The sequence below is a fragment of the Oncorhynchus masou genome, chromosome 30 (genome assembly GCF_036934945.1).
Source record: "Oncorhynchus masou masou isolate Uvic2021 chromosome 30, UVic_Omas_1.1, whole genome shotgun sequence".
Taxonomy (NCBI): Eukaryota; Metazoa; Chordata; class Actinopteri; order Salmoniformes; family Salmonidae; genus Oncorhynchus; species Oncorhynchus masou.
Window position 1 is genome coordinate 71,608,727 of NC_088241.1, and position 20,545 is coordinate 71,629,271.

The window sequence follows — 20,545 nt, forward strand, 5'->3', positions numbered from 1 at the left end:
AATGAGAGCCCGTTTTCTCAAGTAGGGGATCCTGAAGAGGTCCAACATACTGCCCGTCTTGGTCGAGCCCTCCTCCTCCAGCTGCAGAGAAAGATCAAATCGAATTAAATTGTATTAGTCACCTGACAAATACAACAGGTAGACCTTACAGGGAAATGCTTTCTTACGAACCCCTAACCAAGCAGTTAAAAAAAATACAGATAAGAATAACAGATAAAAGTAACAAGTAATTAAAGATCAGCAGTAAAAAATAATATATACAGGGTGGTATATATACAGGCAGGGAGCAACAAAATGGAGTTGTGGTCAGCTTTTCCAAAAGGAGGTCGGGGGAGGGCCTTATATGCATCACGGAAGTTAGAATAGCAATGATCCAAGGTTTTACCAGACCTGGTTGCGCAATCGATATGCTGATACAATTTAGGGAGTCTTGTTTTCAGATTAGCCTTGTTAAACTACCCAGCTACAATGAATGCAGCCTCAGGATGTGTCGATTCCAGTTTGCAAAGAGTCAAATAAAGTTTGTTCAGAGCCATCGATGTGTCTGCTTGGGGGGGATATATACGGCTGTGATTATAATCGAAGAGAATTCCCTTGGTACATAATGCGGACGACATTTGATTGTGAGGAATTCTAAATCAGTTGAACAGAAGGACTTGAGTTCCTGTATGTTGTTGTGACCACACCACGTCTCGTTAACCATAAAGCATACGCCCCCGCCCCTCTTCTTACGAGAAAGATGTTTGTTTCTGTCGGCGCGATGCGTGGAGAAACCAGCTGGCTGCACTGACTCCGATAGCGTCTCTCGAGTGAGCCATGTTTCCGTGAAGCAAAGAACGTTACAGTCCCTGATGTCCCTCTTGGAATGCTACCCTTGCTCGGATTTCATCAACCTTGTTGTCAAGAGACATTGGCGAGTAGTATGCTAGGGAGTGGCGTGCAATGTGCCTGTCTCCAGAGCCTGACCAGAAGACTGCTTCATTTGCCTCTTTTACGACGTCCTTGTTTTGGGTCGCAGGCTGGGATCCATTCCGTTGTCCTGGGTAGAAGGCAGAACACAGGATCCGCTCCGGGAAAGTCATATTCTTGGTCGTACTGATGGTGAGTTGACGCTCTTATATTCTTATATTCAATAGTTCTACTCGACTGTATGTAATGAAAGCTAAGATGAAAGCTAAGCTAAGATGAAAGCTAAGATGAAAGCTAAGATGACCTGGGGTACCAATGTAAGAAATAACACGTGTGTGTGTGTGTGTGTGTGTGTGTGTGTGTGTGTGTGTGTGTGTGTGTGTGTGTGTGTGTGTGTGTGTGTGTGTGTGTGTGTGTGTGTGTGTGTGTGTGTGTGTGTCTGTGTGCGTGTGTGCGTGCGTGTGTGTGTGTGTGTGTGTGTATGTGTGTGTGTGAATTGTTTTTGGAGTGATTGATTTACATTCATGAGGGTTGCCTAATCACACATATGAAGATTTGGAAAGATCTGAATTTTTTAACCTCTACTGACTCCCCATCCCGCATGCGGGAGTGTAATCATCGCCTGAAACTAATTAGCATAACGCAACAGACATAAATATCCCTAGAAAATATTCCTATTCATGAAAATCACAAATGAAATATATTGAGACACAGCTTAGCCTTTTGTTAATCACCCTGTCATCTCAGATTTTCAAAATATGCTTTACAGCCAAAGCTAGACAAGCATTTGTGTAAGTTTATCGATAGCCTAGCATAGCATTTTGTCCAGCTAGCAGCAGGTAACTTGGTCACGGAAATCAGAAAAGCAATCAAATTAAATCGTTTACCTTTGATGAGCTTTGGATGTTTTCACTCACGAGACTCCCAGTTAGCTAGCCAATGTTATTATTATTATTATTATTATTGTAGGCGAAATAGGCAAAATAGCTCCGTTTGTACTTCACGTTTGGCTGAGAAATCGCCCGGAAATTGCAGTCACGAAAACGGCAAAAAATATTCCAAATAAGCTCCATAATAGACAGAAACATAGAAAACTTTGTTTATAATCAATCCTCAAGGTGTTTTTCAAATATCTATTCGATAATATATCGGTCGGAACAATTCGTTTTTCAGTAGGACCGATTGGAGTAATGGCTCCCTCTGTATTTTACGCGAGAGTCACCCTGGGAGCCATCAGGTGACCACTTACGGAATGTAGCCGCCTATGGCTATTCTTCAAAATAAATGCTGTAGACACCTTGGGGAACACGTAGAAAGCGTAAGCTGATTGATAGCACATTCACAGCTCAATAGGGACTTATTGGAACCCAGCGCTTTCAAAATATGGGGCACTTCCGGATGGGATTTTTCTCAGGCTTTCGCCTGCAACATCAGTTCTGTTATACTCACAGACAATATCCTTACAGTTTTGGAAACGTTAGAGTGTTTTCTATCCAAAGCTGTCAATTATATGCATAGTCTAGCATCTTGTCCTGACAAAATATTCCGTTTAAAACGGGAACGTTTTTTTCCCAAAAATGAAAATACTGCCCTAGAGTCGCAACAGGTTTTAACCCTTCAAAACAGCCCCTAACCAATAATGGCACTTCCGGTTGGCACAGGAAGCTAAAAGTAAACACATATCCTCATTGGGGAACGCTATTACAGAATCCTGAGTTTTAAGTTTATATTTTTAGAATTGACTGATCTACACAGGGTTGAATGCAGTGATTTTCATCAGTGCAGGTTATGTATATCAAAACACTTTAAAGACACATATAAGGAGAGATGTCATTGTAATCTGTGAGATAAAAAAAACTGATTTACTGTTACGGGTTAATGCCACATGGTCAAGGTTATGCTTGCACAGATAATTACCTCCTGGATGTTAGTATGATAGTGACGATATCCTGGATGTAAGTATGATAGTGATGAAAATAACCTGCTGGATGTCAGAATGATAGTGATGAAAATAACCTGCTGGATGTCAGAATGATAGTGATAATAACCTGGATGTCAGTATGATAGTGATGATAACCTGGATGTTAGTATGATAGTGATAATAACCTGGATGTTAGTATGATAGTGATAATAACCTGGATGTTAGTATTATAGTGATAATAACCTGCTGGATGTCAGTATGATAGTGATAATAACCTGGATGTTAGTATGATAGTGATGATAACCTGGATGTTAGTATGATAGTGATAATAACCTGGATGTTAGTATTATAGTGAAAATAACCTGCTGGATGTCAGTATGATAGTGGTAATAACCTGGATGTTAGTATGATAGTGATGATAACCTGCTGGATGTCAGTATGATAGTGATGATAATAACCTGGATGTTAGTATGATAGTGATGATAACCTGGATGTTAGTATGATAGTGATGATAACCTGGATGTTAGTATGATAGTGATGATAACCTGGATGTTAGTATGATAGTGATGATAACCTGGATGTCAGTATGGTAGTGATGATAATAACCTGCTGGATGTTAGTATGATAGTGGTGATAATAACCTGCTGGATGTTAGTATGATAGTGGTGATAATAACCTGCTGGATGTTAGTATGATAGTGATAATAACCTAGATGTTAGTATGATAGTGATAATAACCTGCTGGATGTCAGTATGATAGTGATGATAATAACCTGCTGGATGTTAGTATGATAGTGATGATAATAACCTGCTGGATGTTAGTATGATAGTGGTGATAATAACCTGCTGGATGTTAGTATGATAGTGATGATAATAAGCTGCTGGATGTTAGTATGATAGTGATGATAATAACCTGCTGGATGTCAGTATGATAGTGATGATAACCTGGATGTTAGTATGATAGTGATGATAATAAGCTGCTGGATGTTAGTATGATAGTGATGATAATAACCTGCTGGATGTCAGTATGATAGTGATGATAACCTGGATGTTAGTATGATAGTGATGATAACCTGGATGTTAGTACGGAGGTGATGATAACCTGGATGTTAGTATGATAGTGATGATAACCTGGATGTTAGTATGATAGTGATAATAACCTGGATGTTAGTACGGAGGTGATGATAACCTGGATGTTAGTATGATAGTGATAATAACCTGGATGTTAGTATGATAGGGATAATAACCTGGATGTTAGTATGATAGTGATGATAACCTGGATGTTAGTATGATAGGGATAATAACCTGGATGTTAGTATGATAGGGATAACCTGGATGTTAGTATGATAGTGATAATAACCTGGATGTAGGCGATGACGTCATAACTCACCTTGTCCAGCAGGGCTTCAGGGACCTCCCTTCTGTTGACTCTCGCTGCTCTGCAGACCTCCTGGCGAGCCTCCTCCTTTCGGCCCTGGGTCATCAGCCACCGAGCTGACTCTGGGAGGACCCTTACAGATTATCAGGGGTAATCAAGGATGGGTCCAGAAAATACAGGGATGAGTCTTTTTTTTCTTTTTTTAACCTTTATTTCAATAGGCAAGTCAGTTAAGAACACATTCGTATTTTCAATGACGGCCTAGGAACAGTGGGTTAAACTGCCTGTTCAGGGACTGAACGTTTGAACTTGCAACATTCCGGATACTAGTCCAACGCTCTAACCACTAGGCTACCCTGCCGCCCCAAAATAGATGGGTGGAGTAGGCTTCTCTAAAACCAGACTGACGGGTCAGAGGTTAGAGGTAAAAGGGTTGGAGGTTAGAGACGTACCAGTAGAATACCCCGAGGAACAGGACAGGGCTGCAGAGGACCAGCTGACAGAGTGACAGGTTAGAGGTCAGGGGTCAATACGTTCAAATAGAAAACCCAGAGGAACAAGACAGGGCTGGAGAGGACCAGCTGACAGACTGACAGGTTAGAGGTCAGGGGTCAGTACGTTCGAATAGAATACCCAGAGGAACAAGACAGGGCTGGAGAGGACCAGCTGACAGAATGACAGGTTAGAGGTCAGGGGCCAGAACGTACCAGTAGAATACCCCGAGGAACAGGACAGGGCTGAATAGGACCAGCTGTAGGATCCTCCAGTCTCTGACCCCGTAGGCGATCCCAGACATCAGCATCAGACCAATGGCATAGAAACAGTGGGAGAAGATGGTGAACAGAGCCCTTTTGTTGTTACCAGTCCACTCAGCACCTGGTTAGAGGTCAGGGGTTAGAGGTCAGTGGTGAACAGAGCCCTTTTGTTGTTACCAGTCCACTCAGCACCTGGTTAGAGGTCAGGGGTTAGAGGTCAGTGGTGAACAGAGCCCTCCTGTTGTTACCAGTCCCCTCAGCACCTGGTTAGAGGTCAGGGGTTAGAGGTCAGTGGTGAACAGAGTCCTTTTGTTGTTACCAGTCCACTCAGCACCTGGTTAGAGGTCAGGGGTTAGAGGTCAGTGGTGAACAGAGCCCTCCTGTTGTTACCAGTCCCCTCAGCACCTGGTTAGAGGTCAGGGGTTAGAGGTCAGTGGTGAACAGAGCCCTCCTGTTGTTACCAGTCTACTCAGCACCTGGTTAGAGGTCAGGGGTTAGAGGTCAGTGGTGAACAGAGCCCTCCTGTTGTTACCAGTCCCCTCAGCACCTGGTTAGAGGTCAGGGGTTAGAGGTCAGTGGTGAACAGAGCCCTCCTGTTGTTACCAGTCCCCTCAGCACCTGGTTAGAGGTCAGGGGTTAGAGGTCAGTGGTGAACAGAGCCCTCCTGTTGTTACCATCTACTCAGCACCTGGTTAGTTACCTGGAGGATGGAAACACCTACAGTACATGCCAGAGGTGTCTGGCAGCCATGTCAGACATCTAGTATGGTAGTGTGCAACATGAGTCCTAGAGGGCTGCTGGGGTGCAGGATTTTGTTCCAGCCCAGCACTAACACAGCTTATTTCTGGGAAGTAAAACAACTATACCTCGCATTTGAAACAAGAAATTTGAGAGTTTTAGTTTTCACTACGTGAAAAGGTAGCTACGTACAGTTGACGTTGGAGTCATTAAAAGGTTGGAGTCATAAAAATTAGTTTTTCAACCACTTCACAAATTTCTTATTAACAAACTACAGTTTTGGCAAGTTGGTTAGGACATCTACTTTGTTCATGACACAAGTAATTTGTCCAGCAATTTGTAAGTCGCTCTGGATAAGAGCGTCTGCTAAATGACTTAAATGTAATGTAAATGTAAATGGTGGCAGCATCATGTTGTGGGAGTGCTTTGCTGCAGGTGGGCCTGGTGCACTTCACAAAATAGATGGCATCATGAGGAGAGACAATTATGTGGATATATTGAAGCAACATTTCAAGACATCAGTTAAAGCTTGGTCGCAAATGGGTCTTCCAAATGGACATTGACCCCAAGCATATTTCCAAAGTTGTGGCAAAATGGCTTTAGGACAACAAAGTCAAGGTATTGGAGTGGCCATCACAAATCCCTGACCTCAGTCCTATAGAACATTTGTGGGCAGAACTGAAAAAGCGTGTGCAAGCAAGGACTATAAACCTGACTCAGTTACACCATCTCTGTCAGGAGGAATGGGACAAAATTGTGGGAAGCTTGTGGAAGGCTACCCAAAACGTTTGATCCAAGTCAAACAATTTAAAGGCAATGCTACCAAATAATAATTGAGTGTATGTAACCTTCTGACCCACTGGGAATGTGATGAAATAAATAAATCTGAAATAAATCATTCTCTCTACTATTATTCTGACATTTCACATTCTTAAAATAAAGTGGTGATCCTAACTGACCTAAGACAGGGAATTATTACTAGGATTAAATGTCAGGAATTGTGAACAACTGAGTTTAAATGTATTTGGCTAAGGTGTAGGTAAACTTCCGACTTCACCTGTTGTAGAACATCGCAGTGTACCCACCTAAGACATACGTGTTTATAGCGACGCCTGAGATGGTGGTGCCGACCATGAATCTGAAGGCTATGTAAACATAGATGTTGGGAGAGAAGGCTGCTCCCACGCTGAACAACAGCTGGACGAGCAAAGAGAGGAGGACCACAAAACGCCTACCATACCTGAGGAGACAGGACAGAAAAAAAGAGGGGAGAAGTGAGGGGGGGAGAGGAGAGGAGAGGAGAGGAGAGGAGAAAGGAGAGAAGAGGAGAGGAGAGGAGAGGAGAGGAGAGGAGAGGAGAGGAGAGGAGAGGAGAGGAGAGGAGAGGAGAGGAGAGGAGAGGAGAAAGGAGAGAAGAGAGGAGAGGAGAGGAGAGGAGAGAGGAGAGAGAGCATCATTAACTACCTGTGGAGGAGAGGATAAAGGAGAGGAGGGGAGACAGGAAAGGAAGGGAGACAGACTCATTAACTACCTGTGGAGGAGAGAAGACAGCATGGTGGACACTGGGTACTCTTAAACCTGTAACCTCCAATACGACCCAGTGGGCTCGGATAACTGAAATATCTTCTAATAACCTCCAATAAGCCCCAGTGGGCTCAGATAACTGAAATATCTTCTAATAACCTCGAATAAGCCCCAGTGGGCTCAGATAACTGAAATATCTTCTAATAACCTCGAATAAGCCCCAGTGGGCTCGGATAACTGAAATATCTTCTAATAACCTCGAATAAGCCCCAGTGGGCTCAGATAACTGAAATATCTTCTAATAACCTCGAATAAGCCCCAGTGGGCTCAGATAACTGAAATATCTTCTAATAACCTCGAATAAGCTCCAGTGGGCTCAGATAACTGAAATATCTTCTAATAACCTCGAATAAGACCCAGTGGGCTCAGATAACTGAAATATCTTCTAATAACCTCGAATAAGCCCCAGTGGGCTCAGATAACTGAAATATCTTCTAATAACCTCCAATAAGACCCAGTGGGCTCAGATAACTGAAATATCTGCGATAACTTCTAATAACCTAGAACTAGAATACCTTCTACAATTACAACTTGTGTTTGAATTTCCACAGTGAGACGTGGAATATGATACAGTTGCACTGATTAGATCAACAATCTGAGAGACGCACTGAGGGCATTGGTCTAAAGGTGCCTTAGTTACAACAACAATACAACAGACTAGTGGAGTGATGTCTTTGGCATACCATATTGGCACTTGATTAGGAACATTCATTAACAGACAACTGAATAGAACCCATGTGTCATGTTTAAGAGCCATGAAAACAGACATTAGTCAGAGAAACGCCTAAAGGGTGAGCAGATGTTTCAGAACTCTGACAAGATGAGTCAGTGTTTCCCCAGGGGTGAACAGATGTGTCAGAGCTCTGATAGGATCATTTGAAATGAATAGTAATTGGCTCAATGGAAGTCTATGGGAACAGCTAGCTTGTCATTACGTTAACTCTAGTAGCAATGCACCCCCCCACCACCACACACCCTGCTACCTTTGCCACCACCGCTGAAAAAAATCCCAAGGGAAACACTGGCTGGGTCCATACCTGTCTGCCATTGGCCCAAACACCAGAGCACCGATCAGGAGCCCTGCCATGAAGATGGACTGGGACGCCTCGTTCAGACCACTGTTGGCACACACCAAGTTGAACTGAAGAGGATGGGAGGAAGAAGGAAGAGGAGAAGAAAGTAGAGGAGTCAGGGAGAACCATAATAGAGATTGCATAATAAGGACACGGCATGCTGCAAAAACAGCAGAAAATAGGTTGTACTTGGCAAAATACATTGGAGACATATTTATTATTTGATAAATAATATGTTCTGTTCTTAGAGACATATCTGTTCTGTTCTTAGAGACATATCTTTTCTGTTCTTAGAGACATATCTTTTCTGTTCTTAGAGAAATATCTGTTCTGTTCCTGGAGACATATCTGTTCTGTTCCTGGAGACATATCTGTTCTGTTCCTGGAGACATATCTGTTCTGTTCCTGGAGACACATCTGTTCTGTTCTTGGAGACATATCTGTTCTGTTCTTGGAGACATATCTGTTCTGTTCTTGGAGACATATCTGTTCTGTTCCTGGAGACATATCTGTTCTGTTCCTGGAGATGTCTGTTGGATTACTGTCATTGATATTCCATTCAACCAGTTCAATGTAACAATTATAGTTTTAGGCTACAACATGATACGAGAATGTTCCTTATACCCATCATGAGGTTGCTACAACCTAGACTATGAATGAAAGTTTACAGCGTCGGTGCACACAGGTTGAGAGACATATTTGAGAAGACAGACAGTGACAACCAATACCATCCTTGCACACTGTTGCCTGCATCTAGCTGATATCGGGTGTAAACATTAGTCCAACAGTTGCAAACAATAGTTTCTATTGGCCAAATTCAGGTATGTTTATCCCCGTGTTGTTCCATTTGCTTCCGTTTAAGAAATGTTTTTCAACAGAATCAGCGGAATGAATACACCCCTGATCACGTGTAAACACAGATCACTTTCATAGCAGCCACGTTGTATTCCTTCTCTTATCTATGCGCTATCCTCCTCTCAACGCTTCCCTTTGCTTGTGGACTTCAACGCACAACACTTCAGCTGTATGTGAACAGGTGAAAAAAACCTTGCCAAGCCAAACCGCCTCACACAGCCTATATCGTTGTCAGCATATTAGCTAAAGTAACGTCATAGTCAGCATAGCTAATATAACTAACTTGTTAGTAAACCCCCTACCTACAGTCATGCAGTAACGTTACAGTGTACAGTTAGTAAGCAGTTAAACCGGCGGGTCCCAGTGGCAATACATTTGTAAAACCAAAAGCTTACCTTGACGTGGAAGAGTTCCAGTGTTGTGTTGGAAAGACATCGCCAGCTAGCTAGCATCATTCAGTTTGTTTGAACTAGCTAGCTGTATTTGATAGCTAAGTAAGTGAAACTGAAAAATAAATGACTCTCTCTCTCTCTCTCTCTCTATTTCTCCTTCATTTTGAAATAAATTAATTTGTTCAAAACTATTCAACTATTGTCTTTCTCTCTCTTTGAGTCAACTACTCACCACATTTTATGCACTGCAGTGCTAGCTAGCTGTAGATTATGCTTTCAGTACTAGATTTATTCTCTGATCCTTTGATTGGGTGGACAACATGTCAGTTACTGCTTCTAGAGCTCTGATAGACTGGAGGATGTCCTCCGGGAAGTTGTCATAATTACTGTGTAAGTCTATGGAAGGGGGTAACAACCATGAGCCTCCTAGGTTTTGTATTGAAGTAAATCTATCTAGAGGAGGATGGAAGCTAGGTGTCCTCCGGCTACACTATGGTGCTACCCTACAGAGTGCTGTTGAGGCTACTGTTGGCCTTCATTGTGAAACAGTGTGTTTTAATCAGTTATTTGGTGACGTGATTATATTTAATACAGTTTAATATAAAACAGGCAAACTTTTTAAATGTTTTAAAATGTGTTTCTATGAAATTCACAAAGGAGGATGGTCCTCCCGATCCTCTTCTGAGGAGTCTCCACTGGACTACATGTAGTCTAGACAGTACAGCCTGCCCGACACAGTACATGTAGTCTAGACAGTACAGCCTGCCCTACACAGTACATGTAGTCTAGAAAGTACAGCCTGCCCGACACAGTACATGTAGTCTAGACAGTACAGCCTGCCCTACACAGTACATGTAGTCTAGACAGTACATGTAGTCTAGACAGTACAGCCTGCCCTACACAGTACATGTAGTCTAGACAGTACATGTAGTCTAGACAGTACAGCCTGCCCTACACAGTACATGTAGTCTAGACAGTACATGTAGTTTAGACAGTACAGCCTGCCCTACACAGTACATGTAGTCTAGACAGTACAGCCTGCCCTACACAGTACATGTCGTCTAGACAGTACATGTAGTCTAGACAGTACAGCCTGCCCTACACAGTACATGTAGTCTAGACAGTACATGTAGTCTAGAAAGTACAGCCTGCCCTACACAGTACATGTAGTCTAGAAAGTACAGCCTGCCCGACACAGTACATGTAGTCTAGACAGTACAGCCTGCCCTACACAGTACATGTAGTCTAGACAGTACATGTAGTCTAGACAGTACAGCCTGCCCTACACAGTACATGTAGTCTAGACAGTACATGTAGTCTAGACAGTACAGCCTGCCCTACACAGTACATGTAGTCTAGACAGTACATGTAGTTTAGACAGTACAGCCTGCCCTACACAGTACATGTAGTCTAGACAGTACAGCCTGCCCTACACAGTACATGTCGTCTAGACAGTACATGTAGTCTAGACAGTACAGCCTGCCCTACACAGTACATGTAGTCTAGACAGTACAGCCTGCTCTACACAGTACATGTAGTCTAGACAGTACAGCCTGCTCTACACAGTACATGTAGTCTAGACAGTAGATGTAGTCTAGACAGTACATGTAGTATAGACAGTACATGTAGTCTAGACAGTAGATGTAGTCTAGACAGTACAGCCTGCCCTACACAGTACATGTAGTCTAGATTGTAAATATAGTCTTGCTAGTACAGCCTGCTCTACACAGTACATGTAGTCTAGACAGTACATGTAGTATAGACAGTACAGCCTGCCCTACACAGTACATGTAGTCGAGACAGTACATGTAGTCTAGACAGTACATGTTGTCTAGACAGTACAGCCTGCCCTACACAGTACATGTAGTCGAGACAGTACATGTTGTCTAGACAGTACATGTAGTCTATACAGTACATGTAGTCTATACAGTACATGTCGTCTAGAGAGTACATGTAGTCTAGACAGTACAGCCTGCCCTACACAGTACATGTAGTCGAGACAGTACATGTTGTCTAGACAGTACATGTAGTCTATACAGTACATGTAGTCTATACAGTACATGTCGTCTAGACAGTACATGTAGTCTAGACAGTACAGCCTGCCATACACAGTACATGTAGTCTATACAGTTCAGCCTGCCCCACACAGTACATGTAGTCTATACAGTTCAGCCTGCCCTACACAGTACATGTATTGTAGACAGTACATGTAGTCTAGACAGTACAGCCTGCTCTACACAGTACATGTAGTCTAGACAGTACAGCCTGCCCTACACAGTACATGTAGTCTAGACAGTACAGCCTGCCCTACACAGTACATGTAGTCTAGACAGTACAGCCTGCCCTACACAGTACATGTAGTCTAGACAGCCTGCTCTACACAGTACATGTAGTCTAGACAGTACATGTAGTATAGACAGTACAGCCTGCCCTACACAGTACATGTAGTCGAGACAGTACATGTAGTCTAGACAGTACATGTTGTCTAGACAGTACAGCCTGCCCTACACAGTACATGTAGTCGAGACAGTACATGTAGTCTAGACAGTACATGTAGTCTATACAGTACATGTAGTCTATACAGTACAGCCTGCCCTACACAGTACATGTAGTATAGACAGTACATGTAGTCTAGACAGTACAGCCTGCCCTACACAGTACATGTAGTCTAGACAGTACATGTAGTCTAGACAGTACAGCCTGCCATACACAATACATGTAGTCTAGACAGTACAGCCTGCCATACACAGTACATGTAGTCTACTGTGTACATGTACCTCTGTTTCCGGTTCCGGTTGGAGCGAGCGGCCGCATCTACACTTCGGTCCGCAGGTAGTATAACTTTTTATAACTTTTCATTACATTTCGTTATAGTACAACGGTTTGATTTGTCTAATCTTAGCAACTTCTTCTTAGCCAGCTACATAGCCGTCTTTGTATCAACGACAATTGCATAATTATCGTATTTCGTCGTCCTAACGTATCTGCCCAGCAGCTAGCTAAGCAGCTAGCTAACATCCACTGTCCACTAGCACTGTAGAAACTATTACACTCAACTGAACGACTCGATTAGCGTAGTGTCAGCTAGCTACATAGTTGTCTTCGTATCCAAGATAATTGTGCAGTTTAGAGTGTGTAGACTTAGAGTGATTATCTTAATTTACCGAGGTTAGCTAGCCAGCTATTTGTCGTCCTTAACGTAGGAAATGCTGCTAGCTAGCTAGCCAACAGCTAGCCAACCTCTACCGAATTGAACTCCAACTACCCGGTCAACATTCCGCGTCGTTCCACAGGTAGTATCACATTTTCATTTCACTTCATTACAGTACAACGGTTTGATTTGTTTGATCGTAGCTAGCCAGCTACATAGCCGTCTTTGTATCTAAGACAATTGTGTAGTCTAGAGCGATTTTCTAGGTTAGCTGGCCAGCTATTGTCGTTCTTCTAACGTAGCTAGCCAGCTAGCCCCCCGAATAGCAGCACTGTAGTAACTATTACAGTACAACGGTTTGTTTTGTTTGATCGTAGCTAGCTAGCTACATAGCCGTCTTTGTATCTAAGACAATTGTGTAGCCTAGAGCGATTTTCTAGGTTAGCCAGCCAGCTATTGTCGTTCTTTTAAAGTAACGGAACGCAATCAACCTTGCTAGCTAGCCAGCTAGCCCCGAATAGCAGCACTGTAGAAACTATTCACTCGACGGAACGACTTGATTAGTGTAGTGTCAACATCGCAGCCACTACCAGCTAGCCTACTCCAGCAGTACTGTTTCATTTCAATCATTTTAGTCAATAAGATTCTTGCTACGTAAGCTTAACTTTCTGAACATTCGAGACGTGTAGTCCACTTGTCATTCCAATCTCCTTTGCATTAGCGTAGCCTCTTCTGTACCCTGTTAACTATGTGTCTATCTATCCCTGTTCTCTCCTCTCTGCACAGACCATACAAACGCTCCACACCGCGTGGCCGCGGCCACCCTAATCTGGTGGTCCCAGCGCGCACGACCCACGTGGAGTTCCTGGTCTCCGGTAGCCTCTGGAACTGCCGATCTGCGGCCAACAAGGCAGAGTTCATCTCAGCCTATGCCTCCCTCCAGTCCCTCGACTTCCTGGCACTGACGGAAACATGGATCACCACAGATAACACTGCTACTCCTACTGCTCTCTCTTCGTCCGCCCACGTGTTCTCGCACACCCCGAGAGCTTCTGGTCAGCGGGGTGGTGGCACCGGGATCCTCATCTCTCCCAAGTGGTCATTCTCTCTCTCTCCCCTTACCCATCTATCTATCGCCTCCTTTGAATTCCATGCTGTCACAGTTACTAGCCCTTTCAAGCTTAACATTCTTATCATTTATCGCCCTCCAGGTTCCCTCGGAGAGTTCATCAATGAGCTTGATGCCTTGATAAGCTCCTTTCCTGAGGACGGCTCACCTCTCACAGTCCTGGGCGACTTTAACCTCCCCACGTCTACCTTTGACTCATTCCTCTCTGCCTCCTTCTTTCCACTCCTCTCCTCTTTTGACCTCACCCTCTCACCTTCCCCCCTACTCACAAGGCAGGCAATACACTCGACCTCATCTTTACTAGATGCTGTTCTTCCACTAACCTCACTGCAACTCCCTCCAAGTCTCCGACCACTACCTTGTATCCTTTTCCCTCTCGCTCTCATCCAACACTTCCCACACTGCCCCTACTCGGATGGTATCGCGCCGTCCCAACCTTCGCTCTCTCTCCCCCGCTACTCTTTCCTCTTCCATCCTTTCATCTCTTCCCTCTGCTCATACCTTCTCCAACCTTTCTCCTGACTCTGCCTCCTCAACCCTCCTCTCTTCCCTTTCTGCATCCTTTGACTCTCTATGTCCCCTATCCTCCAGGCCGGCTCGGTCCTCCCCTCCCGCTCCGTGGCTCGATGACTCATTGCGAGCTCACAGAACAGAGCTCCGGGCAGCCGAGCGGAAATGGAGGAAAACTCGCCTCCCTGCGGACCTGGCATCCTTTCACTCCCTCCTCTCTACATTTTCCTCCTCTGTCTCTGCTGCTAAAGCCACTTTCTACCACTCTAAATTCCAAGCATCTGCCTCTAACCCTAGGAAGCTCTTTGCCACCTTCTCCTCCCTCCTGAATCCTCCTCCCCCTCCCCCCTCCTCCCTCTCTGCAGATGACTTCGTCAACCATTTTGAAAAGAAGGTCGACGACATCCGATCCTCGTTTGCTAAGTCAAACGACACCGCTGGTTCTGCTCACACTGCCCTACCCTGTGCTCTGACCTCTTTCTCCCCTCTCTCTCCAGATGAAATCTCGCTTCTTGTGACGGCCGGCCGCCCAACAACCTGCCCGCTCGACCCTATCCCCTCCTCTCTCCTCCAGACCATTTCCGGGGACCTTCTCCCTTACCTCACCTCGCTCATCAACTCATCCCTGACCGCTGGCTACGTCCCTTCCGTCTTCAAGAGAGCGAGAGTTGCACCCCTTCTGAAGAAACCTACACTCGATCCCTCCGATGTCAACAACTACAGACCAGTATCCCTTCTTTCTTTTCTCTCCAAAACTCTTGAACGTGCCGTCCTTGGCCAGCTCTCCCGCTATCTCTCTCAGAATGACCTTCTTGATCCAAATCAGTCAGGTTTCAAGACTAGCCATTCAACTGAGACTGCTCTTCTCTGTATCACGGAGGCGCTCCGCACTGCTAAAGCTAACTCTCTCTCCTCTGCTCTCATCCTTCTAGACCTATCGGCTGCCTTCGATACTGTGAACCACCAGATCCTCCTCTCCACCCTCTCCGAGTTGGGCATCTCCGGCGCGGCCCACGCTTGGATTGCGTCCTACCTGACAGGTCGCTCCTACCAGGTGGCGTGGCGAGAATCTGTCTCCTCGCCACGCGCTCTCACCACTGGTGTCCCCCAGGGCTCTGTTCTAGGCCCTCTCCTATTCTCGCTATACACCAAGTCACTTGGCTCTGTCATAACCTCACATGGTCTCTCCTATCATTGCTATGCAGACGACACACAATTAATCTTCTCCTTTCCCCCTTCTGATGACCAGGTGGCGAATCGCATCTCTGCATGTCTGGCAGACATATCAGTGTGGATGACGGATCACCACCTCAAGCTGAACCTCGGCAAGACGGAGCTGCTCTTCCTCCCGGGGAAGGACTGCCCGTTCCATGATCTCGCCATCACGGTTGACAACTCCATTGTGTCCTCCTCCCAGAGCGCTAAGAACCTTGGCGTGATCCTGGACAACACCCTGTCGTTCTCAACCAACATCATGGCGGTGGCCCGTTCCTGTAGGTTCATGCTCTACAACATCCGCAGAGTACGACCCTGCCTCACACAGGAAGCGGCGCAGGTCCTAATCCAGGCACTTGTCATCTCCCGTCTGGATTACTGCAACTCGCTGCTGGCTGGGCTCCCTGCCTGTGCCATTAAACCCCTACAACTCATCCAGAACGCCGCAGCCCGTCTGGTGTTCAACCTTCCCAAGTTCTCTCACGTCACCCCGCTCCTCCGCTCTCTCCACTGGCTTCCAGTTGAAGCTCGCATCCGCTACAAGACCATGGTGCTTGCCTACGGAGCTGTGAGGGGAACGGCACCGCAGTACCTCCAGGCTCTGATCAGGCCCTACACCCAAGCAAGGGCACTGCGTTCATCCACCTCTGGCCTGCTCGCCTCCCTACCATTGAGGAAGTACAGTTCCCGCTCAGCCCAGTCAAAACTGTTCGCTGCTCTGGCCCCCCAATGGTGGAACAAACTCCCTCACGACGCCAGGACAGCGGAGTCAATCACCACCTTCCGGAGACACCTGAAACCCCACCTCTTCAAGGAATACCTAGGATAGGATAAGTAATCCTTCTCACCACCCCCCCTTAATGATTTAGATGCACTATTGTAAAGTGGCTGTTCCACTGGATGTCAGAAGGTGAATTCACCAATTTGTAAGTCGCTCTGGATAAGAGCGTCTGCTAAATGACTTAAATGTAAATGTAAATGTCTAGACAGTACATGTAGTATAGACAGTACAGCCTGCCCTACACAGTACATGTAGTCTAGACAGTACATGTAGTCTAGACAGTACATGTAGTCTAGACAGTACATGTAGTCTAGACAGTACATGTAGTCTAGACAGTACAGCCTGCTCTACACAGTACATGTAGTCTAGACAGTACATGTAGTCTAGACAGTACAGCCTGCTCTACAAAGTACATGTAGTCTAGACAGTACATGTAGTCTAGACAGTACAGCCTGCCCTACACAGTACATGTAGTCTAGACAGTACATGTAGTCTAGACAGTACATGTAGTCTAGACAGTACAGCCTGCCCTACACAGTACATGTAGTCTAGACAGTACATGTAGTCTAGACAGTACATGTAGTCTAGACAGTACATGTAGTCTAGACAGTACAGCCTGCTCTACACAGTACATGTAGTCTAGACAGTACATGTAGTCTAGACAGTACATGTAGTCTAGACAGTACATGTAGTCTAGACAGTACATGTAGTCTAGACAGTACATGTAGTCTAGACAGTACAGCCTGCTCTACACAGTACACGTAGTCTAGACAGTACATGTAGTCTAGACAGTACATGTAGTCTAGACAGTACATGTAGTCTAGACAGTACATGTAGTCTAGACAGTACATGCTGGCCCAGTCGTTCTGTTATTAAACAACTATACAGGGCTGACTGACTAACGGACAAGACACACAGTCTGATTGGGAGGAACACTGATTTATGATGATGATTTATGTCTGACAGAGACATGAAAACAGATGGCTGGCTGGCTGCCATCACTAAAGAAACAGCTGCCAAGTCTCATATCATTATGGAAACAGCTGCCAAGTCAAACATCATTATGGAAACAGCTGCCAAGTCTAAGATCATTCAGGAAACAGCTGCCAAGTCTAACATCATTATGGAAACAGCTGCCAAGTCTAACATCATTATGGAAACAGCTGCAAAGGATAACATCATTATGGAAACAGCTGCCAAGTTCAACATCATTATGGAAACAGCTGCCAAATCTAACATCATTATGGAAACAGCTGCAAAGGCTAACATCATAATGGACCAGCTGCCAAGTCTAACATCATTATGGAAACAGCTGCAAAGGATAACATCATTATGGAAACAGCTGCCAAGTTCAACATCATTATGGAAACAGCTGCCAAATCTAACATCATTATGGAAACAGCTGCAAAGGCTAACATCATTATGGAAACAGCTGCCAAGTCTAACATCATTATGGAAACAGCTGCCAAATCTAACATCATTATGGAAACAGCTGCAAAGGCTAACATCATTATGGAAACAGCTGCCAAATCTAACATCATTATGGAAACAGCTGCCAAGTCTGACATCAGTATGGAAACAGCTGCCAAGTTTAACATCATTATGGAAACAGCTGCCAAGTCTAACATCAGTATGGAAACAGCTGCCAAGTTTAACATCATTATGGAAACAGCTGCCAAGTCTAACATCATTATGGAAACAGCTGCCAAGTCTAACATCATAATGGACCAGCTGCCATGTTCAACATCATTATGGAAACAGCTGCCAAATCTAACATCATTATGGAAACAGCTGCCAAGTCTAACATCATTATGGAAACAGCTGCCAAGTCTAACATCATAATGAACCAGCTGCCATGTTCAACATCATTATGGAAACAGCTGCCAAATCTAACATCATTATGGAAACAGCTGAAAAGTCTAACATCATTATGGAAACAGCTGCCAAATCTAACATCATTAAGGAAACAGCCCACTGAGTCCAGTGCAGTCTGTCTGTCTGTCTGTCTGTCTGTGTGTCTGTCTGTTTGACAGAATAATAGAGGTAGTGTGGCATCACCAGATCACTGGTAGTGGAATAAGAGAGGTAGTGTGGCATCATTAGATTTACTCAAACTAGGGCATCAGACTGCAGGCTCAACAGATATTTAGTATCTCTTCTGACCCATTGTCTGCCCCAACTACCCTATCCTACAACCCTACCTCAGTCACCAGGCTTGTGGTCCCTTGGGGAGCCTCATACTTCCATCCATCCCTGCAGGAGATGGTACTGTTTATCCCATACACTTCAATAGTCTGCAAGTCCAGATCCACCGGAGTGTACATCTTACAGGACTGGAACCCAGGGCCATCGTCCAACGGTGGAAGGGTGAGGTTCAACAGCCTATCGTTGGTCAGGTTGGGTCCCTGCGTCCTGATCCAGTCTGTGTTACAGTGATGAGGGAAGTTCATCCCGGTAAACACCTGACAGAACATGTGGAACCCGTTGAAGATGTTCGGGAAGCATATCGCAGCCAACATTTGCTTCTGGAATGTTCCGAACTCCCCGACCGCTGTCAGTACCTGCCCGAACCCGGAGCTCATCTTCAGTCACAGGTGTTGGTGCAACACACAGGCTGGAAGTGTTCGATAGGAGCTTGTTTGTCAAGTGGAGGTTTAACACCTTTCCATTGGTAGGAGGGCATTAGTGGTAGATAAATTAATGTTTAATCTGTCATAACACACTCACAGGAGTGTTATCAGGTGTCACCCGGTCATCTGCGTGTGTAAAATAACTCCTTACTCTACAAACCTTTAGAAAATGAATAACTTCAATTCAAGGCCTCAACAAAATACTTAATTAGTTCAAGTTAATTGATCATCTAGTGCATTTACAGTCTATTTCATCCATTCATTGCAGTTTTAGATGTTTCCCTTGTGCTTGTTTTTGCTTCCTTCAGCAGTCAGTGGGACTTTGTACCGAACGGAGAACGCAACTGCCAAATGGACCTTTAGACCTGCAGCAGATGTGTAGCCTGTTGCTCTGAGCTGGGAACCACGAGGACAAACATCTAGGACTGGGCTGTTCTAGGACTGGGCGGAACAGAAACCATGAGGACAAACATCTAGGACTGGGCTGTTCTAGGTCTGGGCTGTTCTAGGACTGGGCTGGTGTAGGACTGGGCTGTTCTAGGTCTGTTCTAGGTCTGGGCTGTTCTACGACTGGGCTGGTCGAGGACTGGGCTGTTCTAGGACTGGGCTGTTCTAGGACTGGGCTGGTCTAGGACTGGGCTGGTCTAGGACTGGGTGGAACAGAAACCATGGGGACAAACATCTAGGACTGGGCTGTTCTAGGTCTGGGCTGTTCTAGGACTGGGCTGGTCTAGGACTGGGTGGAACAGAAACCATGGGGACAAACATCTAGGACTGGGCTGTTCTAGGTCTGGGCTGTTCTAGGACTGGGCTGGTGTAGGACTGTGCTGTTCTAGGTCTGTCCTAGATCTGGGCTGGTCTAGGACTGGGCTGGTCTTGGACTGGGCTGGTCTAGGTCTGGGCTGTTTTAGGACTGGGCTGTTCTAGGACTGGGCGGGAAAGGAACCATGAGGACAAACATCTAGGACTGGGCTGTTCTAGGACTGGGCTGTTCTGGGACTCGGAGGAGGGGGGCTATGAGCCATGTTATGGGCTGAATCGTTTACCCTACATTCATGATGTGCAGAAAATTAACCATACATAGTGATGTGTAGATAATTCTCCATACATAATAATGTGTAGATAATTCTCCATACATAGTGATGTGTAGATAATTCTCCATACAGAGTGATGTGTAGATAATTCTCCATACATAGTGATGTGTAGATAATTCTCCAGTCATAATGTGTAGATAATTCTCCAAATATCATGTGTAGATAATTCTCCATACATAATGTGTGGATAATTCTCCATACCATATGATGTGTAGAATATTATCCATATATAATGCGTAGATAATTCTCCATACATAGTGATGTGTAGATAATTCTCCATACATAGTGATGTGTAGATAATTCTCCATACATAGTGATGTGTAGATAATTCTCCACACATGATGTGTAGATAATTCTCCATACATAATGTGTAGATAATTCTCCATACATAATGTGTAGATAATTCTCCATATATAATGTGTAGATAATTC

At 44.8% G+C, this 20,545-nt stretch overlaps 1 protein-coding gene across 1 annotated transcript; it reads right to left on the reverse strand.

Annotated features, from left to right (window-relative positions):
- Window positions 1-19,266, reverse strand: LOC135521705 (solute carrier family 22 member 13-like; the record flags this gene model as incomplete). The annotated part of the gene is made up of 6 exons (XM_064947376.1): window positions 18,592-19,266; window positions 8,322-8,425; window positions 6,786-6,940; window positions 4,915-5,083; window positions 4,220-4,340; window positions 1-81 (listed from the first exon to the last, which is right to left on the reverse strand). Coding segments are annotated over exons 1-6 (1,011 nt in total), but the record flags the coding sequence as incomplete, so codon positions are not given.
- Between the last annotated feature and the right edge of the window lie 1,279 nt (window positions 19,267-20,545).